Raw genomic sequence first — 27,270 nt, 5'->3', positions numbered from 1 at the left:
TAAATGAATAGCAAAAGAGTGTTCCAGGACATGAATCATGATACTGAAAATAATAAGTTGGTGGACAAGTTCTCCATTGTATGCAAATGAAAGTAGTTGGAAGGTCAAAAAGAATTGCTTTGAGCCAAGTTCAAAAAGAATCATATGGTTGGCCATGACCTAATATACCCACTGGGGCCCTGGCATACATATTCATTTCATTTTCATATATATATTTTTTTTTCATATCAGTACAAACCCTAACTCAACCAGAGTTAAATACTAACCCAATTTACAACTATGAAAAGTGGTATTTGGACAAATTTACATGTTTTTCCTCCCAACCATTTACTTATATACCCCCTCACACAACACCAATATTTTCATATCATAACCATTTTGTTATGTAACTCAAGTGACAATCTAGCACTTGATTTTAGATGTAAAAAATGTAGAATGAATCAAGGAAAACATAACTAATGTAAGCTCTCAAGAAAATGACCAACCTCCAACCATTTGGAGGCTGCTTGCTAGTTGTAATCAAGAGCAATCAAGCTTGGAAGTTAAGCCAAAGCAAACATTCAAGATTCAAACAAAGTTATCATTAATATATTTACTGAAATCAATGATCAACAGACTTGCATTCAGGAGAAATGATTCATTTTCTGATGGCATGTCATTTCATTTGTGAACTTGAGTGACAAATCGAACAATTGATTCCGCGACACACTTTGGTTTCTCCACATGAGGGATGTGACCACAGTGTGGTATTACATGCAGAATGGAATTATAAAGTTCATCATGCAATCTCTGCATAGATAGAATTAGAATTTCAGGTTTTGGACATGCTAGTTTTAAGGGGCTGAAAATCATTGTTCAATTTTGTCAATTTTTATTAATTCAGAATTGGTTTCTCATATGCAAACATGATTCAAATGATGGTGACAAACAATATTAAAATGATTGCATGAAAAGCCAATTATGCCAAAAGTTCATAGATTAAGATTATGTAGGTGAACTAACCGATGCTACTTCGCTCCTGATGATTTTGTCGTTCTCTCCCCATATAATAAGCGTCTTCTGTTTAATCTGTCCAAATCAAGCATTAACAGTCTTGAGGAAAAACAAAAACAAAAACAAAAACAAAAATAAGGAATGCAATTAGCATGTGATGACAATAGCCTTAAAGACATTTTTCACCCAAATAATCATTATTCACCACTTTTAAATTTTTAAATGCTGATGTTCACATACAAATCCATATTAATTATCACCATTATCTGGGAGTCTTCAAGATAAACCAATGCAGTCTGTTGACAGCTCCCAGATAGATCAAACATCTTAAGAGCAATCAATTATACACAAAAATTTAAGCAAGACAGGTTCATGTTTAAATTCACCTGCTTTATTTGAGAACCAACATTATATCCACCACTAATCATAAAATCAACCGTTGCATCCTCCCACCAAGGTAATAGGCAGTGTAGACGACCAACCTGAAATTATAAGCAACTCCTTCATGCAACTAAAATACTAAGAGTAAACAATCAGTTAAAAGACTTTATATTAAGCACAGCTTATGCTATTATGTACCATAGAGTACAAAAATTACAATCTGAACACAGTAATATCGGACAGAGAGGAATAGGTGGGTCTATATGTTATCAACTTATCATTCATTACAGTTATCCTTTAGGATGTACAGAAATATTGGCAATATACATAAACACATGAATAAAGTTTGGTACCTCACGCTAGGAAAAAATACCACAGAGAGAACATTAAACACCCATAGCATTCAAATCCAAAACAAGATGTCAATCACTTACAGTATCCACAAAAGATTTGAATGACATCGGATATTTTTTCACGGAACAAGAAAAGAATGAAACAATAAAAGAGACTAAAGTTAATAGATAAAGGAGACAAGATAAGCTAGAAACGCATTATTACTTTGATAAGCAACCAAAAGAAATCATGGAACTGACAAGATAAAATTACATTTACAAAAGAACACATCACATGGTAATAATGCTTACAACAACTTGGATATGTTTCAAAGGAAAACAATAACATATCGCTTACATTAGTCCAGTCAAAGAAGGTGCCTAATGATCCTTCATTGAAGGCCAAAAAATTTGCATACAGCCGAAGTGGAATGCTCTTGAGCAAAGATGCCTGATACAAGAAAAAAAAACAGCTACACAAATTTAAGGACAAAACCACCTATTATTTTCTTGATTTTAAGAAAAAATCAATCTAGCTAAGTGAAAAAAATGAAGGAAGAAGGAAGAAGTCAAGAACTACATGATAACTAACTAATAATATCAGATATGATATTAACCTTGGGTGGCATCAATCTCAGCGCTATAGTTCCAAAATAACACATCTATGTAGAGTACTAATGCATACAACATCTCACCCCAGCATATGCCACTACTTTAGGTAATACACTCATGTTTCCTGTCCCTTCTGCATATACACTAGCGTCGATCAAATACCAACTTTGTGACCTGCGGATATTATACACAGGAAAAGCAAGTAAAAAAGTTTATGTCGAGAGGTACATCAATTTGACACACTTAAAGTCAGTAATTAAACATAAAAATGGCAGGTTCCTCTTAGAAGGTTAGATGTCAAAGTAGGCATTTTTGAAGGAAAAGGATTCATAAGATACATATAAAGTTTGCTCAGAGAATGACATACAGCTTCAGGATGATTAACAGCAAAGTCAATTGCAACAGCTGCGCCAAGGCTTGGACCGACTAATACCATTGGTCTATCAATGTATGACCTCCAAAGCTGCACAAGTATGGAAATTTAATACTTTTTCCATGAGTAAGAACAAAAATCATGATAGTATGCACCACCAAATTCCCCAACTTCTACATCATATACGAAAATGAGAAACATTCTCAAAAATCTCTCAGGCCTTCCAAAAGTAATTGAGAATACCTGGTATAGGTGCTCACGCTTGGCACCAACACTACATGCTGGAAGTGGTTCTAACACATACAAATTCACAAATCAAAATCAGATGGTGATAATCAGAAAGAAGTTTGCAATAAGTGAGATCAAATTCATATCTACAATGATAGAAGCTTTGGTAAAAACACTTTATCTCCAATTGATAGGCCAAGAGTTCAAAGGGTGATGGTCTCAGGAAAAAAAATGGTGGCATAACCTTACACCTAGGATTGATCAATGTATCTGCAAGAACATCCACAGCCATGGATTCATGGATTTTCTGGGAGCATGTATATATACAAATAAATATATATAAAAATCTCATTAAAAGTACCTAAATCGGAAAAGCCCCATCCAAGAATATCCACAGCCCAGGTCTCTAAGCCAGCATTCTCAAGTAAAGGATATGTATATCTCCATTCTAAACAAGAACTATTCATAAACTCCACAAGTATCAGCATTGGAACAGAACGCATGACAAAAATATATACATAAACAAAAAATTAAAAGCACTTCCATCTGGGAACAATCAAATCAAGGCATGCATAAGATTCATATACCTGTCAAAACCATGAAGAAGGACAATGGGCTCTGAACCTTTCTTCTGTATGGGCTTCACACAACTGCTCATTATGGAACTCTCTGAGAAGCCAACCTAGAAGACCTCAACTTTAGCTCAAAAATTTGCAAGATAACCAATTAACATGACAACTAACACAAAGCCACATTTCTCCAACCAATTCCTTCACTCAAAACAACTCATGATTCTCTAAAACACTAGCTGAACTGTTTATCACCCAAAATTAATGGGAGTATAGGAAAACAAACAAAACTAAATTGATTATGAACAAAAAACCAAAAAAAAAATCCAACAAGCATGACAAACATAAATAATAAATCAAGAAAAACCCCAAAATTAAAAGGAAAACAAATTTTTTTGCACCATTTTCAAGGACATACATCCATGGAAACAAATCGCATTCAAAATTAAATTGAAAATTTTCAACTAAATAAGCGAAAATTAAGTCACATTAAAAGGAAAATAAAATAAAAAATCGTCACCTTGACCGGGATTCTTTCAATCCTCTTTGCGAGCTCGCGCGCTGAAGGGTCCCGAATCTTCTCAACATCTCTAGGGAGGAAGGAAGGGAATCCATTCTCCAAAACCCTAACCCTAGAAACACCGCAACTCGTCGTCGCCATCGCAAGAGCTCGCATGGTTTAGAGGCCGAGCTCTCGCTACGTTGCGACGATGGATAGCTTGGGAATTAAGCGGGTAAAACGAAAGGCCGTTTCTGATCTCGAGACACTTTAACGGTGTGCAAACCGTGATTATGCCTTGAGATTGAAACTCACCTCGAGATTAGTGTTGCAATATCTAGTGTTTTTTGACGGCTTTGATAAGGTTATTGTTTATCGGAACGGCCCAATGGAACTTGGGCCCATTTGAAAATTTTAAAATTCAGAAAAGTAAAGAAAATTCTAGGACTAATTTGTTATTTTATTTTATTTTAAATGATTTATAATCTTTTGAATAAAAATTATTGTTGAATCAGGTTTTAAATAACTTTTAATTTTATTTGGGAGAGATTTGAAAATTTTTTATAAAATTTATTATTTTGATAAGTCTTATTAAAGAATTGTCAAATGACAGAAAAATACAATAGTGCTCTGCATTACTGTGGTTTGGTGTAGAGTTTCGACTTTGAGTCTTGGTGATGGCTTTGCTAATCACTGACTTGTGACAATGTTATTAATTTTCAGTGGCTTATTTAAAAACTTATTTTGATTTTTGTTTATGCATAAAACTGAATTAATATATATATATAAAAAATAATTTTTTTTTACCATAAAAACTTTATTTCTAAAATAAAAATATATATTTATAAAGATTTACCCATCCTTATAAATAAACATATCAAAACTATTTAAACAAATCCCATTGCATTATATCATATAAAAATTACATTTAAAAATATATGTAATCTTATCATCTTATATACTCGTTCATATTTTAATTTTTTAAGTCAATGTTAAAACTCAAGAAATTTTTACTACCATAATACCCAAGGTAAAATATTTAACTTTTAATGAGGAAGTTGGCCATGCAACTCCCTTCCAATTGTCACATCTTCCACACTCTTCATTGATCAAAAAGGTGAAACCAACTACTTGTCCTTCTATTCCGTTGGAGAATGACTAAAAACCATTGAAATCAAGGACTTGTAATATAGAGTGAAAGTTCTTTACATTTTCTTTCAAAATTCTTGATTTCTTCCTAGAAGCTTATTTAGCTTTTAAGAAGAAGATTATTATTTCAATTAAAAACTTTGGTTGAGTGTCACACACGGGAAGAAGCAAGCAATTACACAATGCATGGTGCGGTAGCAGTGGTTTATCTATATCATTAAAATAATAAAGTAAATAAAAACAAAAAGTGTATTAAAAACTAATGAATTTATAACATAGTAAAAAAAATAAATCTAATAGAAGTAAAATTCATACACAAAATCCCTAAAAAAAATAAATAAGTAATAATAACGAGAATTTTTTTTTTAGTTTTCCACAAATTAGAACCGCTATATATAAAATTCACTGATATATAATGAAATGTTAATACAGAATAAACGTCTATATTTATATTTTTAAAATATTCATATTTTATAATAAAATAAAAAAATAAACACATTAGAAGTTTTTTTTATTTTTTATAAATTGATGATAAATATTTTTTTTTATTTTTTATTGTTAACATGGCTGCTACTTAAAAAGTTTTTTATATAAAAAATAAAAAAAAATATATATTTTTTTTAAAAAAGGCACGTGCATTGCACGTGCCGATATAGATAGGTCGGTGTCTCTTTGAGTAGAATAGGTGGTACTTCTTCTTCTTCGCCAGAGGTCTTGTGTTGGCGTATTGGAGAAGGACTGGAGAACTCGCGCTAGGGTTTCGATCGATCGATCGCCATGGATTCGCAGCCGCAACAGCGTCCGACACAACCGCAGCAGCGTCCGACACAACCGCAGCAGCAGCCCGTCGGTGAACCACCATTGCCCCCTGTCGTCATTGCGGTCATCATCTTCGCCGTTGTCATCGCTGTGAGACAACTCTGTCTTAATCCTTTGTTTCTAGTTTATGGATTTTATTCTTGGATCTTGGATTTTATAGGAGTTCTTGATCTTTCTGTGGGTTTTCTTGGTGAGAAGTTATTTTTTTTGAGGGAATTGATGGCATGCTGTGAATGGTTTTGATTCAATTGATCATGAAAATGGTAGCATTCGTTATTGGTTTCTTGTTATTGAGTGATGGTTTTTGGGAATAGTTGCTTTGATTGATCATGAGAATTGATTGAATTAATGGTTCTCTTTAATTATTTTCTGATTTCCTTTAGTTGATCATGAGAGTTGGTGGTCTTAATTAGTGTTTCTTGCTCTCGAGTTAATTAGTGGTCTTATGTAATTATTCGCTTTGATTGATCATGAGAATTGGTGGTCTTCATGAGTGATTTTTGTTTTTGAGTAAATTGATGGTTTGCTGTGATGCCTCCTTTTTGTTGATCATGAGAATGTGGCATTTCGTCAGTGGGTTTTTTTTTTGGATTGATTTCATGGTTTTATGTGAACATTTTCTTTTATTGATTATGAAAATTTAGGGTCTTCATTATTTAACAAATTGTGGAGTAAATTAATGTTTTGGTGTGAATGTTTGCTTCACTTGATTACAAGAATTGTGGCATATGTTTTTTATATGATTTATTTTTGTGTAGAATTGGAAAGCTTTAATAATGGTGATTGATCATAAGAGAGTGCATAGATGTACAAAATAGAACCAATTCTCCTATGCATTTTAAAAGCTTTTATTTTGCCTCCTTTTGATAGCTCTATTGGTTCACTTGTGTTTTGAATAGCTTATTTGAAAATAATTGTAGACCAGAGTTAGGAAAGACATTTACTCTCTGGGAGACCAGAGATCAAGTTTAAGGAGTATGTTTCACAAAAAGAGTTTTTAGAGAACAACAAAAGGAATGACGGGATACAAATCATCCATTTTCTTTGCTCATGCAGTTATATTATTCTTAGAACATAGATATTAACCATTAATTGCAAAACTGGATAAATGTAGGTGTTTTTGTTTGGCCCATTTTTGTGTTTGGCTTGACAGTTTATTAATATCTATGTTTAAGAATGACGGTTTTCATAGATTAGTCCTTGGTGCATCTCCAGCTGATTATGTCGAAAATTTGCAGATGTTGCTTTCATCGTTGTCAACAACAAACAACACCTATTCCATCCTGCATCAAGTTCCTGAAGGTCATGTTGGTGTGTATTGGAGAGGTGGTGCTCTTTTGAGTACGATTACTGATCCAGGTAGGCCATGAGCAAATAAATTCATAATTGGTCTTTAGGATTTAAAACTTGCTTCAATAACTTTTTTATTAGGTTTTCATCTGAAGCTGCCTCTAATTACTCATTTTGAGCCCATTCAGGTGACCATCCAAACAGATAAGGTATATCTCTTCGTTTGAATGATATCTTAGAATGTTGTTGACATCACATAAGAGCTCTGGTTGTTATTTATTGATGTTATTTCTTAATATAATCTGAGCTGTTAACACATTGGATTTGCTAATTGCTAGTTTTCAGATATGCATATCATTTTCATTTGACTATTTTCTATCAGGTGAGGGACATTCCATGTGGTACAAAAGGTGGTGTCATGATAAGCTTTGATAAAATTGAGGTGTGTAATCACTTCACTTACTTTGCCTAGTTATAGACAATGTTTTGGTTGGGCTTTTGTGTTTGTTGAGTCAACTTTGATTTGGGCAGGTTGTAAATCGCCTACGCAAGGAGTTTGTGTACGAAACACTTCTCAATTATGGCGTGAACTATGACAAGACATGGATATATGATAAGATCCATCATGAGATTAATCAGTTTTGCAGTTCTCATTCTCTGCAACAAGTTTACATCGATATGTTTGATCAGGCAAGTTCAATTTAAATAAAAAAGGTCATGGCTATTCAAGTTTACCATCCTGTAAAGCCTATGGCTTATTTATTTTACAATGTTTCAGATTGATGAAAAAATGAAGGAAGCTATTCAAATTGATTGTACACGATATGCTCCTGGAATTGAGATCATTGGCGTCCGTGTCACAAAGCCAAATATCCCATCTAACATAAAACGAAATTTTGAGATGATGGAAGAAGAACGCACTAAGGTATGTGACATCTTCACCCCTTTATTAGAAAAAGAAAGTGTTAATCTGAAGATGATTGTAATGACTTTTAGGCTTTGACTGTGATTGCTTTTAGGCTTTGATTGCAATGGAGAAACAAAAGGTAGCTGAAAAGGAGGCAGAAACTCAGAAGAAAGTGGCAGTTTCTGAAGCTGAGAAGAATGCTCAGGTTAGCATGATTCTCATGGAACAAAAGCTGATGGAAAAGAACAGTGCCAAGAGGCAGGCAGAGATTGACAATGAGATTTTTATTGCCCGGGAGAAGAGCTTGGCTGATGCGAGCTTTTATAGGTAAGAAAGTTGTGTTTTTGTTTTCACCATCAAAATAAATATAGCTAAAGAGATGAATATTTTATTTATCATCCAATTTTCATCTTGGCAGGCTAACAAAGGAAGCAGAAGCAAACAAACAGAAGCTCACACCACAATTTCTCGAGCTCAGATTCTTGGAAGCCATTTCTAAGAATTTAAAGATCTACTTTGGAGACAAGGTAAACCAATAAGATCATTTTTAAGAGTTCTTGCTGAAGTTTTGCTTTGTTGAAACCAAGCTTCTGTTTTGCAGGTTCCAAACATGCTTCTTGATCAGAGATTGCTGGGAAGTATTCTGCAAGATGATGTGAAGCAAAATACAAGAGAGACGTAAATGTCTCTTTGCTGCTTTACACTCTAGAGTACATACATCATGTTCATGTGTTGATATTTTGAGGCTCAAAAATTCCTGCATTGAACTTCAAAAGCAGCATATAGCAAAAAGAGTACACCAAACCTTTTTTTTTCCCTCAATTTCCAATTGTTTGGTTTTTGTCTTCTATGTGAAATGAGGATTTCTTTTGCATATAGACTTTCTATAAATATTGTGATTCATTTCTTCTACTTGTGTACTATCTGAAATTTCTCCTTTTGTATAGCTGAATATTAAATTCAAAGGTGGGTAGGTAGTCTCAGTCTTATTCATTAATGGTTGAAAGATTGGTGAAACATAAAAGGGCCCATAATTATTTTTCAAACATAATTTTATTTTGGAAGTATATTTATCTATATTATTATTTTATACAATGCAGTAATTAATCATTATAAATTCTAATTAAGGTATTATTCATATTGGCCTCTGATATGAAGTTTGTTCATATTACTTTAGACATGCTTATATTTTCATAAATTTTTTTTTATAAAAATTATAATTAAGTTATGTGCTCATATATATATATATATATATATATAAATTATATTATCTTTTCTGGGATTTCCAAACAACTTTTGATTGGCTGGCAGAATCTTGAACAATCAAATCATAGCTTGAATTGTTAACCAAATCAAGCATTTTAAAAGTGAATCTTGAATGGTTAATACTATCATTTGAATTATACAAAGAATTTTATATGTGAAAATACTACTAGTATTTATATTGTTTCATAGTAAACATCTCAATATTAGCATTTACTTCTGTAAAATTCTTGCTTGCTTTCCTTAAAAAAAAAAAAATTCTAAAATAGTTACAAACAAAACTCCATTTATTCTGTGAATTTACTAAAAATAATAATTTTATCCTTTGGCATCTACATGGAAATAATTTAAGTAATTAAAGACGTGAAATCAAATTTCATAATGAAATCTTTAATTTATTTGATATAAATTAAATTTTACTTTTTTAAGTAACTATCCATTAATCCATATGAGATGCCAAAAGAGTAACAATATAAATAAATTTAAAAAATTTTATTTTTAATAAAAAAAGTGAATATTAAATTAGTTTTTTTTAAAAAAAGCAAACTATTAAAAAGTCTTATGTAAAAACAATTTTAAAAAATTCGTTGGGAAAAGACGTAGAATTGATTAAGCATTAAATTAAAAAAAATAAGAATTAATTAGAAATAAAAACGATTAATGACAGTCCGACCATAAACAGTTACAAAACTTAACTTGTTATAAGTTTTTAAATTATTTAGAATTCTAATTTTCAAAAAATTATCCTAATTTTAAAAAATCGACCAATAACAGGATTACACGTGGCACTCAACTGTTCAGCGGCAATCGGGAATGTGAACCCAATTCTTTGACCTAAAAACCCCAACTTTTTTCGTTGATTCGAAGAATCAAATTTTCCATGGTTCCCAATCCATGCTGACAAACCTCCTCCCATTCAACACAAACCCTAGAATCTCATTTGGAGTTGGGACTCTTGAATGAGAGGTCACAAGTTAAGATGCAAGCTATACAGTACACTTGACTTCAACAAACCAATCAGAAAGAAGAGTGAAAGTTCGAAAAGTCTCAAATTTACTGTTTGATTTGATTGTATCTTTGTCGTTTTTAGCTAAAGTTTGAATCTTGCTGCGTTTGTTGAACATTTCCACATGTTGATTTCCTCCGAGGCTAGTTGTTTCGTCTGCTTTATGTTTTCTTTTAATGTCGACGAGATTTTCATCTTCGTGTTGTGGTGATTGGCTTTTTAATGTTATCAGTTGATGATTTTTTCCCTTATTCAATGCTTTCTTCCTGCAATGCTGTCATGTATTGTTGTTTATTCAATGCTTACTTGAACTTATGTGTCCAGTTTTTTTATTCTCTTTTTGTGACAGTTTTTCAAAAGTTTCATCATTTTCTTCACTATTTTTCTTCTCATTTTTTTGTGTAGTCAAATAGAATCAATGGTAGTGATATCAGTACACGCGTTTTATATAATTTAATCATGAATTTCAAGGTTTCGGCACTTTCTATTACTGTTTTTTCTTCAGAATGATTTGTAGTCGAGCAACATTAGTGGTTGTGGTTTTCTGTACTTCTATTTTATATAATTTAATCATAATTTTTGCTTCGCTGTCCAAATAATACTTTTTTTTATGTCAAATTGTAGGTTGTGTTCATTGCTTGATTGCTGGCATGCCTCCAATTTGATTCTTAGAGATTCCCTTTTAATTTGCTTTCCTATTCCTGCTAAATTAGATGAAACCTCTTTCTCCCGCAAGCTTTTAAGGTTTTCTGATGATTCAGGACATATTATTACTAGTTTTTTTTCTCTTTGTGGTGTGAAAATTTCTTTTCTTTTGCTTTTATGTCTGTCTCTTTCATTTGATGCTGATCGTCAACTTCTCATGGTTGAGGGAATCCTGACTGCTTGTGTGCTTTCTTCATATCAAGGATCTTTATATTGGCTGGATAAACCGCATTGCGAAAAGTGGGAGTCTTGTAGTTTTCAATCTGTTTGGAGGAATCCCAATTCAACAGTGCTAAATTTTCTTTCAGTGCCTGATCTTCACAGGTTTGTTATAGTTATTGTTTTTGCTCTATATATATGTTCTTCTTGTATGTTCCTATATCAATTGAATTCTGTTTTGGATCATTTTCTTCTCAATCAATCGTTGTTCTTCCTGTGAAAAGAATAGAGGTCAGTAATGCTTGTGATCAGTAACACTCTGGTTTCTATTTTCTGATTATTTGAACTTCATAATCACTGTAAGATGAGCTATTTCTTATGGTTTCAGGTTTTGATTCCTACTGATTTTGTTGTTGAGAATTAGTGGGAAAAAATGTATGTGATCGAAGATAAAGGTGGTGCGATCGCGCTTATGTTGGCGTCCCTTCTTTTCTTAGGCACTTGGCCTGCTCTTCTCTCTCTTTTAGAGCAAAGAGGCCGACTTCCGCAGCACACTTACCTTGATTATTCCATAACAAATTTTTTGACTGCTCTGTTGATTGCTCTGACAATTGGTCAGATTGGGGATGCCAAACCAAACATGCCGAACTTCCTTACTCAAATCGGTCAGGTCAGTTGGTACCCTTTGTCATCAATTCTTGTCATGCCAACAATCTAATGAATTGCTTGATTTCTCATCAATGAAATATGATTTGGGAGATGAAATTCCAAGTTCCTGAAATCTTCTCTTCTGTAATGAATTGCTAATATAATTAATCAAAGTTTTCAAAGTGATTTCACTATTGAAAATACCTCCCTCACATTTAAGGAAGAAAAAAATTTACATGTTTTTAACTGTCTGGCAGCAGATATCGACATATTGTTCTTAACAAACAAGCTAATTATGCAGGATAACTGGCCATCGATCCTGTTTGCAATGGGAGGGGGAATTGCTCTCAGCCTTGGGAATCTATCTACACAGTATGCTTGGGCATTTGTTGGTTTGTCGGTAACTGAAGTTATTACTGCAAGTATAACGGTCGTCATAGGTACATAACTCTGTGTCAATTATGTGCGTCTTCTTTGAACAATATTCCCTTATATGTTTCTAATAAATAACTTATTTCTGAACTTATCTTGAAGACTTGAGCTGCTTTTATATGTTCTCCATATATAATAACATATTCACAGCTCATGTTAACGTCGTTATGTTGAAATTGTCAAACAACTACTGATTCAAGTGACTTTGTTTATCTTCTTTATATCATCAGGGACGACCATGAATTATTTCTTAGATGATCGAATCAATAAAGCCGAGATTCTTTTCCCGGGAGTTGGATGCTTTCTGGTTGCAGTTTTCCTTGGATCTGTCGTCCACTCCTCCAACGCTGCTGATAACGCAAAAAAGCTAAGCAGTTCAAGTAACTACAAGAGCAAGACCAGGTTTTTTTTTTCTCCTATTATGAACATGGTTGTTATGATTTAAGCATGCATGCTTTATAAGGTCACAAATTAAAACTCTTAGAAAAGCTAAGATGTTCCTAGTCTGTAATGAATTTCGTCTCTTATTGAGTGCTTGTATTGTTTGATCATTTGCAGTTTCACAGCAGAGCAAGATCCAAGTGAAGATATCAAAAGCAAAGGTTTGCACCAAAAAGTGTTAAAAATGTTGATATACTAAAATAAATATTCAGAATGATAATTCTGGTTATCGACAACAGGTCAAGGAAAGGACTTGGAGACTGGAATTCCTCCTAATTCAAACTCTGATACTAAGGCACAAAAAGCAAAAGTCGGTACTGCTGAGTACCTTATGGAGCTTGAAAACCGAAGATCGATAAAGGTATCATCCAGTATTCTTCCCTCATTCTTACTTTTTTAGATGCAAGATACTAATAATTTCTTAACTCAATAGGTGTTTGGATCAAAAGCTATCTTAGGCCTTTCGATAACATTCTTCGCTGGCATTTGCTTTTCGCTCTTCTCTCCGGCATTCAACCTTGCTACAAATGATCAATGGCACACATTGAAGCAAGGAGTGCCTCATTTGGTGGTCTACACTGCTTTCTTCTACTTCTCCTGTTCTGGCTTTCTTTGCGCCATTGTCTTAAACATACGCTTCTTATACAAACCCGTGCTTGGGCTACCAAAATCATCCTTTACCGCTTATCTGAAGGATTGCAAAGGCCGGCAATGGGCTTTTCTAGCAGGTGTTCTTTGTGGCTTCGGCAATGGCTTTCAGTTCATGGGCGGGCAAGCTGCCGGATATGCTGCTGCTGATGCAGTTCAGGTTTGTTCATTTTCTTCGACATTTTATTCATGCAATGTCATGCATTATATATATATTTGAATTATTTTTTCTGAATGTTTGTCACAAATGAATCAGGCTTTGCCTCTTGTTAGCACATTTTGGGGAATACTTCTGTTTGGAGAATACCGAAGATCATCGAAGAAAACATATGTGTTGCTTGTTAGTATGCTTCTTATGTTCGTTGTGGCTGTTGCTATTCTGATGGCCTCATCTGGACATAGGAAGAATAGTAAGAACTGAAAAAAGAGCATGGATTTGCAGATGGGAAAATTATAAGTATTTAAGGATCAATAACTTTGTTTGCTTCAAAACAATAGAAAGGTTTGCAGATGCTCTGATTATATATATATATATATATATATGTACAAATAATGTCATGTTAGATAGAGAAGAGACTGCAAGTGCAACTGCTTTCAATTTATTGTGCAGAAAAGTGCTTGCTGTTAAACTTAAGTAGTAGTCCTAAATAAATATTTATCAGAAATAACCTGCTCAAGGGTTAAATAAAAGATTGAGTGCACTTTTAGTTGTAGTCTTTGTCCTGTAACCGAATTTGCAAAATAATCTTTGTGCTTCTGAAATATTTAAGATGCTCTTGTATATTTTATGCTTGGTATACTTCCTTGTTTAAAGATACTTTTTAATTAGATATATTCATATGCCAAGGCATATGGCATTGGTTGTCATGTCATTACTTTTGAATGATATGTAAGATACAAAAAGATAATGCAAGCATAAGTTACTTTCATGTACAATTAGTCTTCATTTCTATTTATAAATAAATATTTGCTAAAAAAAATCTGCCATTTTTTTAATAAATAAACACTCACACATGAGGGCATTTCGGTTAGAGTTGACCATTAAATACAGCAAATGAGAAAACAATATCAATATGTTATTCTCTCTGTTTTATTTCTACATCATAATTCAGAATTTGCTCATAGACTGAAATTTTCATTTGATTTAATTAACAAAATAGAAAACAATAAAATGAGTAGAATCTTTTTTTATTTATTTTTTTCAAATTTCCTTCATGTAATACCATTCATCTCATGAGGACAGGAACATTACACCATAACATTCAGCAGAAACATTAGTCTTGTTTATGCAACACACACAGAGAATAGAGTAAAAATAAGCAAGTAACAGTTCATTGACAAGAAGTAAAAGAACAAGAGTTTATTTTTGGAAATAAATCCACAGAACATGACAGTCTTCAACCCAAAATTGTGTTTCTCTGTTTACATTTCTTTTCTCGAAATTTTTTTTTTCGGTGTACATCACTCAATAAACTTCCCCCTCACATTTACAAATATAAGAGAGTAAAAAACTTAAAGGCTTTCTCTGATGTAGATCTTGAACAATAGAAGTGATACTTGCTCTTTTTCATGAATTCAAAGAATAGTTTCAAAGAAAATAACATAACATCACCTTGATTTCAACATGGCATGACCAGTGTCACCCAAATGTACAAACAACTTGTTTCTGTCAAGATGAAAAGAGCAGCAAATAATCATAATCAGGACAATAAATGGCAAAATAGTTGACAAGAGTATGTAAAAGAAGGAAAATTATCATGGTACCTTGAGTCGAAGCTTTCTCCACAAGTCCCACATTCATTGCTGACCTTTGCATTCCCCTGATAAAATTTCTTGAAGTTAATTCAAGGTAATATGACAAGAGCTAAATTGAATCTACAGCTATCACTAGATAATCTTCCAAAAAGCTGAACCGGCCTCTCTCGATCTCAATTTATTTGTCAAACATTGATACTAACTCTAAATCAATAAAGCTAAACAAAACATATCTGTCTCTACAACCTAGCAACCTAACAATATGTATCTTATCTGCCATTCCTCTAGGGTTTGTTTGGATTCAAGAGGCAATGATTTTCAGGCACAGTACATGCAAAATTAAGAAATATTAGTTAATGATTGTCCTCGACAAACCGGGCGTAGTTTAAGCTCTATAGATTTGATACAACCTATCAGATCAGAGATGAAAAAAATATTTCAACTACTATACAGATAGACAAGTAATGGCACAATAAACCTCAGCTCTCAATTTGTTTCAGAATCCTTTTTTTTTTAAACTAAGGGTTTCCAAACAGAGAAAAATTCTCCATAAATCAATGTAAGAAGTATATAAGCGACGCAAGCAATAAAAAGCAATGAGTTCACCTTCTGCTTCCTCCCCTTGGATGAGTTCCTCACATCATGATCTGTCTCTTTCCTTGCCACTGCTAATTTTTTCTGCTTATGACTCTTTGCATCACCTAGATTACCCTTGTTTCTTGCAACAACCTCCTCAGAGTGGCCAGAATTCCTCTCTTGGTTATCAGCTCCAGCATCCTCCTGTTGCTGAACGTCGGCCTCATTGTGTTGTTGGGTCTCACTCACCTCTCCTCTCACACCTTCACTATCAACTTTTCCACCAGCTCTTCTCCGTCCCTCCATTCTTACGACCTTTTCTCCTAGTTTTAGAGCCCATAGAGTCATCTTCATCATTGCCAACACCAAAATCTACATTTACAGATGAATCATGGAAAACCACCTGCTCACTCTTCTTATTTCTCTGTCCCGGAAACCATGGCCTCCAAAACTACATCTTCATCTTCCTCCGAAACCTGAACCCAACTTTCCATCACTCCCTTCAACATCCTCATCTCCATCCTTCTCCTCCAACACAACTCCATCCCTCAACTCATCACAAATCTCCTCCACAGGATCACTATCTTCATCCTCTGACAATGGTCTATACTCAAACTCAACATGAACACCTTCCTTGACATCACCATCTTCTTCCTCAAATGCATCTCTCAATTCCGCAACCTTATCCTTATGCTTCTTCGACTGCTCATGATTCTTCCACTGCTTATCCGACTTGAATTTCTTGTTACACGCGACACAGTAAAACTCCATATCTTTGCCTTTTTTCTTCTTCCTCTCATCATCAAACACATCATCTTCTTCCTCATTCTCATCAATCTTTGCCCACTCCTGCTCCTCATACATCTTTATCCTCTCCCGTTTCCTCTTTTCCTCCTCCTCTCTCTTTGCCTTCTCCTTGGCACGCCTCTCCTCCTCCTCCTGATTCTTCTTCACAACCCAATCAATAACCCTCTTATCCCTCTTCTTCGCAAAAGCAGCCAAACCACGAACCAACTCATTCCTCTCCCTCTTAGCTTTCTTCCTAATCTTCTTGTTCTCCTCCTCCATGAACCTCCTCGACCTCCTGTTCACCCCCGCCAACGCATCGTACTCATCCACCCAAGCAAAGTCCATCACCGTCGAAAACCCTAACCAGTAATTATAAAAGGCCGTAGCTTGCTCATAAGGGCTATCAAGATCACCAATCAACGGCGCCGGCGGCACCGAATCAACCCCTAACCCTAATTTCTGAGCGAAATACACCTCTTGAGAGTGAATCTTCGAAAACACCTCGCCGTAAACCTTGAAAAAACCGCTGCCTTTTTTGGAGTATCCCGAGAAGCAAGATGGCGAGAAGAATTTGTAGAAATCGACGTCGGAGAAATGGGCGGACGAGCTACCGGACTTGGGATCGGAGAAGAGGATTTGGGACCGGTGCGAATCATACCAAGAACGCTCCTTAGGATCGGAAAGCACCTCGTAAGCATGTCCAAGCTCCTGGAAAGCCGCGGTCGCCTCAGCGGCGGAGACACCGGTGGCGACCTGCTTGTCAGGATGGAGTTGTAGGGCAAGGCGGCGGTAGGCGGAGCGTAACTCCTCGGCGGTGGCTTCCCGAGAGACGCCGAGAACCTCATAGTAGCAGCGCTTCGCCGTGTCCGCCATGGATTCCGGCGGCTAGAGCTCCGACGCGGTTAGGGTTGCAAGATCACGCTCGTTATAAAGTAGTTATCGGATCTAGTTTGTGAATCGGATCCAAAACTAGGATTGGAACCGGATCCGAATTTGGACATTCCTCCTTTATGAAAAGACTTTTTTGCCCTCTAATATATTTTGTGATGGTTTTATCTTGTATTATGCATAATTATGTTTTTTTATACCAACTTAAAAAATAAAATTTTGGGATGAGTAATTCTTGTTTCGGATTATTGGTATATTTATATTAAAATCCATTAATTTAAACTTTAAATTTATTACAATAAGATTGATGAATAATTGATATTTGTATGTATATATGACTTTAAACAATCGGATTAAAACTCTAGAACTCTATGTTTAGATGGTCTCAAGTCTAACATTTGGCTTGAAAAAAACAATCCAATTTTTTATTTTCATAGTATCATCATTTCTTTCGTTTAATCATAAAAATCAATTAGATAGTTATTTTTTGGATTAATGAAGTTTAGGAATTCAAAAAAGTTATCTCGTTGATTAGAGAAAATGGGAGCAAGCAAGATATTATTTGAGCAGGGTTCCTGCAATGTATGCCTCGGCAAGGACATACACAAATCTCGCCGAAGCAAGTGAAGACAGAGGGCGCGCACATATGAGACGTTGGGACTACCCACATATAATTGCTATTCACATTCAGTAAAGGGTTTTAATGGAAACCTAACTACTAATAGACTATTTGGAGATAGATGATAATCCTGTTTTTTAGTTGGCATCATAACATATGTTTTGTCATGGTATATACTTATATATTTGTTGTTTTTTACTTAATAAATTATAATTAATCCATTTAAAAAACTTTAAATAATAAAAAAAATTAATGATAAAACTCATCTTGATCCTTACTAGGATTATTTAGGAATTTAAATAATTAATAATTAGAGATAAATCTCCTAACAAATATTATTAATTTAACTGTGATATATCCTAATTATCAATTTTTTATTTTTGAATATTCTTAACTAAAGCATACAAAATATTTTAAAAATTAAATAATATAATTTCAAATCAGAATGGAAAATAATTAAAGTTAAAAAAGGAAGTGTTTATAGGCCGTAACAGTAGGTGTTGTGGTTATACTGTTTTTTCATTGTACTCCCCATTTATTATTTTTATTTCATTTATGTTTTGGTTGTACTCATCCACTGGACCACTTCTAGTTAGTTGTTTGTGGTTTTTTCTTTCAGAGTCCCAGCCTATTCATGTTGTATAATTTATTGTTTTGAGTTCTTTAATAAATTATAATTTAAAAAAATAAATAAATAATTGATAATAAATAATAAACAAAATTAAGTGTATGCATGCAAATATTGATTTTTTGAAAAATAATAATGACAATTATTTATATTTCTTCTGATTAAAATTTATCAAAAATATTAATTTAAAATTTTTATTATTAATATTAATCAAAACTACAATTTCATAAAAGCTCGGCTCTTGATAGATAACAATGACAACTAAATATATTTTTATTCGGATTAAAATTTATCCAGATTAATATTAAGTTTAAAATTTCATTTTATTGATATTAATCAAACTACAACTTTCGAACATAAATCGGAATCATACAAGCCTATAATTATAAATATACCCCATAACATTGCTATAAGAAGCAAAATCATTGAGAAGCAAAAAAAAGCCCTAACCCTAACCCTAATTCCATGGCGGACTGCTACTCCACCAATGAGGAGGAACAGAAGAAGCTTGAGAACACCCTCATGAATTTGCATGATGAGATTGAAGAGAAAACAGAAGAAGAAGACAAAAATCGGAAGGGAAAGGTTATGATTATGAGAGCAAAATTGAAAGAAAGATACACAAAAGTAAAATCTGAAATTATTGATTTGATTGATGAAATAATATCACAAGTCAAAGAGAAGAACAACAAAGAGGATGATAATAATGATGATGTGAATCTGCAGAAGATCAATTGCATATTAAAAATTCATTGTGAAATAGCTTTGAAGTCATTGAAAAAAAGGCTTGATAACAAAAGATATGTAGATATAAAAGACGAGTACATGTATAACAAGAAAAACAAGTACTATATGAGTTGGAGAATATTTAATGAAGTTTTACGTAATAAATATAATGATGAAATAAAAAGTAGTGTGGATAGGGTTTTTGAACTTGTTTTGCATGTTATTGGAGAAAGAGAGTTTGGAAAGGAGAGGATGATGGAGGTGGAGAAGGAACTAGGGAAGTATAAGGAAGCAATGAGTAAGTTTGTTTATTTTGTTGAGACGGCAATACACGGTGGGGAGGATATAGAGGAGGTGAAAGACAAAATGATGGAGATTTGTGCAGAGGCTTTAGATTTGCTTTTTGAGGAGATTGCTGAAGGGGGGGCTAGTGATGAGTTTGAAGTAGTAGATGATGAATTGATGGTTTATAAAGACGTTATTAATGAAATTTATGGTCGTTTGGGAGCTAAAGAAGATCAAGAAGAAGTTGAGATTTTGCTGGATCTCTTTGACTCTGTCTATTACATAATTATGTTTTATGCTGAAGAAGAAGAAGAAGAGAAGATAAAGAGTGGTTGGCTACATGGTTTTTTCAAGACATTGGCAGTATTTGGAAAGAAGGTTGCTGGAAGATGGTGGAGATGATATATATCTATAATTTCTTGTTAGTTTGTCTTAGTTTTCTAATCGTGATTAGTTTTTGTTTTTGGTATTTTTTATTTTAATTATATCATTAGTCACTGATTTGTTGGTACTTTTTGTTTGATAGAAGGGTCATTAATTGTAAATTAATTATTTCTATATATATATTGTGATTGACTCGAGAAATATTTTTTATACAAAAAAATTGAAAACCTTTTGTTTAAGTATTCACAACTCAAGTCTGTAGATACCACTTAAACTAATTTATATTAGTCAAATAATTTATCTTAATAATCGCACAAATATATTAACTAGTAATGATAAAAAGTCAAAATTTCCCCTTTCCCCTTGAAGTAATCAAAGCTGGAATCGGAGTAGGAGAAACAGAAACGGCACAACAATCTATAAGTTAATTGAATTATTATTATTATTATTATTATTATTATTAATTATCAGGATAGCAAATTATTAATAGAATTATCAAAATTAAATATGCGAACTTAAATAGAAATTAATTATATATATAATTGATATTATTAATGAAAATAATAATTTGGAACTTTCATGAGGTATTATATAATGCTGATATAGGATTAATTTCTTGAATAATCACTGAATTTTACTTTATTTTCAAAATGATCATTTAAGTTCAATTTGAATCAAAACGAGTCATTGATTTTTCAATTTATGTTCACCGGTGAGTCATTCGAGTGTCTCTCGCCCCTCTTTCCTTACGTGGCGGTAGGAGAAGTTGACTCAGCGAGTGAACATCCTTCGATTGTTCCACGGTGGCGCTCCACGCCGCCATGACGCCACATCGAGACCGAACATCACCATCTCCCGAGGAGCACAGGCATTGCCCTAGTTGTTGGTGACCATCGTCTTGTCCGCCCACCGCCCACTCATCCGAAGATTGCACGGACTTCCTCTCTCACGATCGAGGAAAGAGGCAGTCGAGTTTTGCAACCTCTGACGCGCTCAAGCGGACGAGTTTGCTTTTAGTGGTGATGTCGGTGAACTGGGAAAGCGCGCATCAGGGGACGACGCACCAGAGTACAGTAAGAATTATTTTTCTGTAAACCCTAACACTAAGGTTGTGGATTTTGTTATAGTTTACACTGTAATGATGATTTCGGACTTGGGGGCTCTATAATACAATTGTTTTGTTTTTATATCTAAGGAGTGTTGGCTTGTTCTGGTCTTGTTTTTATACCACTATGTACTGCTTGGTGATAATTTTTGTGTTTAAATCCCGCAATAACTTGTACAACATGTGCATACTGAGGAATTGTCCCCTTTAATGTGGTCCCCAACTTAGAAAAATACATAGTGGATGAATTCATTTGATAAGTTGAACTTCAATGACTAAAAGTGTACATAAAGTAATAAAGCACCTAAAAGTCTTATACATAATGGGTTTAGCTTTGTCGGGGTTTGAGGATTTAGAAGAAATTTGTGCCAAAAAAATTCCAGATGATGATGAACTTATTATATTATGAAGCTCAATCTTGTAAAATTATTTTTGCTCAGTTTGTATGAATGTCATGGAGTTTTTAAAGTGATGTTGGGTCTTTTGTTTGCAATCCGGTTAAATGATTCTCCTTTATTTGAAATTAGTATAACCCTGGATTCACTTGTCTTGTTATGTTGCCTATATGGTACCTCATTTAAAAATTTGATTGTGTATAGTGCCATTTTGGTTTTTCCCAATTCATGTGTTAAAGCGAAATTTGGGTTATGTTGTATTCTTTATGATGTTTATAGATGGTTTCAAGTTGTCGAGTGCAATCGGTTATCCATGTTTAGATTTAATGTGGTTTTTGGAGCAATGGTAGATGTCATTGATTATTGTTTTTATTCTTTGGTCGAGTTTTATTCTTGAGTTACTATATATTTTTTTATTATCCATCTTTTTGTTCTCTTTGTGATATTGAATATATACTTTAAATTCATGTTACGTTGCCATATTTTTAATCATCTAATTTGTACTCTACTTAGCTTGTGTTGCCATTAATCTATATTCACCAAGTCTTGTACTTCCATTTCGAGTGCCGGATCTTTGAATTGTTTAGTATAAGAATGCATTACACCATTGATGGGATAGAAGGATGGCGGGTTATGTGGATTTACAGTAGCTGATCGGATGTCCGAGGATTGAGTTGCTTAGTATGGCTAAGGAGTTCAATTTAAATGTTGATCTCTGCGAGTATATGGTGGGTTGGATTCCTTCAGCGAGTTCAAAGCAATGAGGGAGATAAAAAAATGACATGGATGCTCTTTTGATGGCCCGAGTGTGAACTCAACTAGGGAGGTGCTTGTGTGTGTTAAAATTAGTGGTGGTGCCAATCTTTGGTGTTTTTGATGAGCATGTAGATGGAGCAGGTGACTTAGAGGCCGGGTTCTTTGAACAAGGGAAAGGACAAAAAGCATAGCCATGATGAAGAGGCGATGAAATACATGACTCACGGTGGAGTTTTACTAATGAGTTAGATGGCCAAGATGGAGAAGCCTTGAGACGAAATTGTTCTTGTGAGTGGAAAATCAACAAACTTTGAGAGTAATGATGATGGAATGGAGTCTGATTATGCGAGGTTACGAAGAATTACATTCATGCTCATCTCCGATGAAGATGAATTACAATCCAGAAAAACCAAACTATTACGAATTCAATGAGGAATGTGACATGAAGGATCCCACTTTAAAATTGGGATGAAGTTCAGGAGCTTCAAGCAGTTCAAGGAAGCAGTCAAAAATTATGGGATTAAGCATAGATTTGTAATGAACTTGAGGGCCAAATGATAAGGACGGATGCGGGGGCATTCGCAAGAGAGGTTGCCCGTTCTATTTATGGGCATCGCCAATGTTGAAAAGACAAGGCCACGGTGCAAATAAAAATCGAGCTATTTAAACCACGAATGCACAAGGGACCACAACAACGAGACATGTCAGTGCTGATTGGATTGCAAAGGCATACTTGGAACAATTCAGAGCAGACCCATCTTGGAAGATAGCAGGTATCATCCAAGCAGTAAAAACAAATCAGGAAGTTCAAATTAGTAGGTTAACAGCATATAGGGCCAAATGCATTGCCCTAAGGTAAGATTTATGGTTATAAGTAAAGTTTATAAACACATATTCTTTTGGTCTACATTATTAATTGATCCATTTCTTGTTCTATTTTGTGATATGCACTAGGCTTATAGATGGAGATGATGAGGGTCAGATGGCAGGATTATATAACTACAGGTTGGAGCTATTGAGAAGCCACCCAGGTTCAACAGTCAAATTCAAATGTGATGCAGGGGTATTTCAAGCAATGTATGTTTGCTTGGCACCCCTCAAAGAAGGTTTTCTGGCAGGTTGTAGGAATGTCATCAGTGTGGATGGATGCTTTTTAAAGGGACTTTATGGAGGGCAGCTGCTGACAGCAGTAGGAGTGGATGCAAATGACTCCATGTACCCAATTGCATGGGCCACTGTGAGTAGAGAAACCAAGGAAACCTGGAAATGGTTCTTGGAGTTACTGGCAGAGGACCTGCAAATGACAAACAGCTATCACTGGGCCTTTATGAGTGATAGGCAGAAGGTCAGTTCTATTTTATTGATTTTTGATATGATTAGTTTACCTATAGGACTGTGATCTTAATTCATCATGATTAGATTATCTATAGGACTGTGATCTTAATTCATCATGATTAGATTATTTTGTTTCATCTATTTCATATAGTAAAGTTTAGTGATCATTCAATTTAATAATTCGATCGAGTTTGTTAAATTTGTCACTGTACTTATGTTTATTTACATATCTCTTTAGCTTGTTAATTACAATCGTCTAATACTTTAATTGTTTTTCATTTTGATGGGATTCTTGTTGTGTGCATGGGTGTTGGCTAAAATCAGGGACTAATCCCTGCAATAGAAGAACTTTTTCCTCATAGTGAACACGAGGTTACGTGTTAGGGCACATCCACTCTAATTTTTAGGAAAACCTATAGGGGTAAAACCCTTAAAGACCAAGTTTGGAGATGTGCCACATCAACAAATCTAGCTTCATTTGAGAGAGCCATGGACAACTTGAAAGAATTATCATGAAGGTGCCTTTTCAATACATGAAAAAAACATCCCCCAAACACTGGAGGCGGGTCTCATTTTTCAAACAAGATTCAAGTGTGATATCTTTGCTCAATAATATGTGTGAATGCTTCAATGGGCATATTTTGGAGGCTAGGATTAAGGGAATTGTGACGATGAATGAAATGATAAGAACCCAACTCATGATAAGAATACGAGAAAAAGAAGAGATGCAATGAAAAAAATTACATCCACACACTGCCCTAGGATAATTAAGAAATTGGAAAAGTTAAAAGAATTCGGGTTTTCTTTACACAACAACATGGTCGAGGGTACCCGATGATCGAGTTTTAGGACCTGATGGGCAATATATTGTTGATAAAGATAGTGGCACATGCTCGTGTAGAAGATGGCAACTAACTGGCATCCCGTGTAGCCATGGAATTTCAGTTATATATTACAACAGTGAAAGACCTGAAAACTATATTCATAGTTGTTATAAGGTCACCACATACATGGACACCTCTGAGACACACTTTAAACCCAACTCTTGGCGAGGGATTCTTGGCCAAAAATGTACTCAAGGACCTATGATTCCTCCTCAACCAGTTACGAGAAAAAAGGCGGGGAAAGGCGTATTGAGGAGAAGAGAATTAGATGAAGAAAGAAGAGGGTACACAAATGGGAGAGTTAGCAAGCAAGGGGCACAAACAAATGCACGGTGTTTGTGGAGCTAGAGGGCATAATAAAAGATTCCATGGAAAGCCACATGTAAATGTTATTGTCTACTTGATTGAATTTTTATTTTCATGCATTTGTAGTGTGCTATTGGAAAAGTTATGACACTTTGTAAATTCCAGGTGAGTAGTGAAGCTGGTGTGTCACAAAATCGCGGGACAAAAGCGAACAAGGGACACCGATCCAATGGACAATATTGATTCACAAATCACGGATGAGCATTTCACTATGGTATGTTACTTAACTTATTTTTATTTTTAGTTTTTCTATTCAGTTCTTTTTAAATGATAAACATAATTAAAAAAATGTTTAATGGAGGTGACTTGTGTTTTCTGAGGTTGCTAGTTTGATTGGAGGTGATCAACATCGAGTCAACTACAAACCGAGGCCCCCATCCTCTCAAGAACCCATGTCACGGGTGAGGGAATATTAATTTTTGATATTTACAATTTCAATGCAATGCAATTCAGTGAGTCTTATTTTTTTTTGAGTGAGACATTGTAGGTGATAAATGCAGGCAGTAGGCTACCAAGACAGAAAATGCATACTAGAGGAGGCAAGCCTAATACTTCACATATGACACAGACCATGGATACAACTGATGCTACAAAGAAAAGGAAAGCTTGGATGCCATGAAGAATTATCTGAATCCTTGTGTTTTTTCTTAGCAACAAACTTGCAATTCTTCTGTGTGTGGAGAATTAATTTTGAACAACCCTAATTTATTTTGTAAGTAGGGTTATTTTGTATGTAGCCACTTTTTTATATGATAACACATCAGTGTGTAACTTTTAAACTGAGTATTTAAATGCAAACTTGAAATTCTCTACTGTGTGTGCAGTAAAACTTGTATGCATTTATTAGTTATTACCTTAATTCAGATAAGTTGTTCTCAATTAATATGTTTCTGGGGATGTATATCTGTTGAACTACATACATGTGACTTCATGCAACTGGATTAAGAACTTCTTCATTTGTGTAGATTAAAATGTACAGGTTGCTAGTTTGATTAAACTACAGATTATGTTGAGATTTCTCCAGGTTATGTGCTGATTACTCCAGGTTCCAAATATCCAGGCTTTGTATAAATGAAAAGATCCTATTATGTGTAGTTTTTCTCCGGGTTCCAAATCTCCGGGTTTTGTATGGATTAAAAAGCTCCACTTATGTGCAGATTTCTCCCGGGTAATGTGCATATTAAAAGTCTGCAGTTATGTGTTGATTTCTCAAGGTTCCAAATCTCCGGGTTTTTCATGAGATTAAAATCTCCAGCTATGTGTAGATTTCTCCAGGCTATGTCCATATTAAAGCTGTAGGTTATGTGCTGATTTCTCTAGGTTCCAAATGTCCAGGTTTTCTGCAGATTAAAATCTCTACTTATGTGCAGATTTCTCCAAGTTATGTGCATAGCTTTACTGCAGTTATGTGCTAATTCTCCAGTTTCCAAATCTCCGGGTTTTTGTGCAAATTAAAATCTCCGATTATATGCAGATTTCTCGAGATTAAAAATGACATTCAAGAAATTACTTCCACTCTATCATAATGCATTCCATTATCGTAATTACAAACTCTAAAACAATCAGTTTGAAAATAAAGTAAACTAAAGTTTTTAGTGTTTTCATGATAATCAAAAATATTTCTAGATCTCGGTTTATAATAAGGAGAATGTACATTCCATTCGAGTATCATAACTTGAGATTACAATGTACATTGAATTCAATTCGATAACTTAGATTACAATCAGCGTATTCGATAGCAAATGGAAAAAAACTAAACAAACAAACAAACAAACAAACAAACAAAGTGCCCGAAATCATACACTTTACCCCTAATACCTCCATAGTTACATCCCTCTCCACTTTCTCACTCAAACTACAATATCTCCCTTAAGGCCGACATTCATATCGTGAGGACCGTTAAAGTAAAAACCAGCGATGGAATTAGGTCTTCCAACAATGATTTCCCACACTTCATAACAACAGGTGAGACATCACGAATGCCTTCCTCCATGTGTGATTTGGCCTCTTGTACAAATGGAAGCATCTGAGATCTTCTTCTCCCCATGGCATCCGTTGGATGGCTTTGCCATTGTTGCCACTTACTTGGAAGAAGGCGAAGGCGCCCAACCTGGAATCCTCCCAGCGATTTGGCATATTTTTAAAATGACTTAGATGGCCACATCGACACTTGGTGTGTGGCTAGGCTGGCAGAGTCAACTTCTCCGGGCTGCCACGTAAGGAAAGAGGCGAGAGACACTCGAATGACTCACCGGTGAACATAAATTGAAAATCAATGACCGTTTTGATTCAAATTGAACTTAAATGATCATTTTGAAAATAAAG

At 34.4% G+C, this 27,270-nt stretch overlaps 3 protein-coding genes and 1 pseudogene across 7 annotated transcripts; 2 read left to right on the top strand and 2 right to left on the bottom strand.

Annotated features, from left to right (window-relative positions):
- Positions 1-566: 566 nt before the first annotated feature.
- On the bottom strand, positions 567-4,207 carry LOC120283630 (annotated as a pseudogene).
- Positions 4,208-5,831: 1,624 nt separating this feature from the next.
- Positions 5,832-9,064, top strand: LOC120283513 (erlin-2-B). The gene is made up of 9 exons (XM_039290210.1): positions 5,832-6,045; positions 7,194-7,314; positions 7,387-7,454; positions 7,628-7,687; positions 7,777-7,935; positions 8,024-8,170; positions 8,265-8,479; positions 8,571-8,679; positions 8,754-9,064. Exons 1-9 carry the CDS (start codon positions 5,914-5,916, stop codon positions 8,832-8,834), a joined length of 1,092 nt encoding a protein of 363 aa, XP_039146144.1. The 5' UTR covers positions 5,832-5,913; the 3' UTR covers positions 8,835-9,064.
- A 1,222-nt stretch (positions 9,065-10,286) lies between these two features.
- Positions 10,287-14,253, top strand: LOC120249860 (ureide permease 1-like). 5 transcript variants are annotated; one of them, XM_039258538.1, is made up of 9 exons: positions 10,287-10,450; positions 11,330-11,450; positions 11,674-11,955; positions 12,235-12,373; positions 12,596-12,767; positions 12,924-12,967; positions 13,046-13,167; positions 13,240-13,614; positions 13,711-14,253. In XM_039258538.1, exons 3-9 carry the CDS (start codon positions 11,719-11,721, stop codon positions 13,873-13,875), a joined length of 1,254 nt encoding a protein of 417 aa, XP_039114472.1. In that variant the 5' UTR covers positions 10,287-10,450; positions 11,330-11,450; positions 11,674-11,718; the 3' UTR covers positions 13,876-14,253. The 5 variants fall into 5 exon arrangements, with proteins under 5 accessions (XP_039114472.1, XP_039114475.1, XP_039114473.1 ...); XM_039258541.1 differs by having other exon boundaries at positions 10,287-10,459; XM_039258539.1 differs by lacking the exon at positions 10,287-10,450 and adding an exon at positions 10,521-10,628.
- Positions 14,254-14,770: 517 nt separating this feature from the next.
- On the bottom strand, positions 14,771-17,631 carry LOC120250024 (DNAJ protein JJJ1 homolog). The gene is given in 6 exon segments (XM_039258760.1): positions 14,771-15,120; positions 15,219-15,274; positions 15,816-16,055; positions 16,057-16,209; positions 16,211-16,261; positions 16,263-17,631. Coding segments are annotated over 6 exon segments (1,743 nt in total). The 5' UTR covers positions 17,448-17,631; the 3' UTR covers positions 14,771-15,062.
- Between the last annotated feature and the right edge of the window lie 9,639 nt (positions 17,632-27,270).

This window comes from Dioscorea cayenensis, chromosome 19 (assembly GCF_009730915.1).
Source record: "Dioscorea cayenensis subsp. rotundata cultivar TDr96_F1 chromosome 19, TDr96_F1_v2_PseudoChromosome.rev07_lg8_w22 25.fasta, whole genome shotgun sequence".
In the NCBI taxonomy this organism is placed as follows: domain Eukaryota; kingdom Viridiplantae; phylum Streptophyta; class Magnoliopsida; order Dioscoreales; family Dioscoreaceae; genus Dioscorea; species Dioscorea cayenensis.
This window is presented reverse-complemented; position numbering and strand designations above follow the sequence as displayed.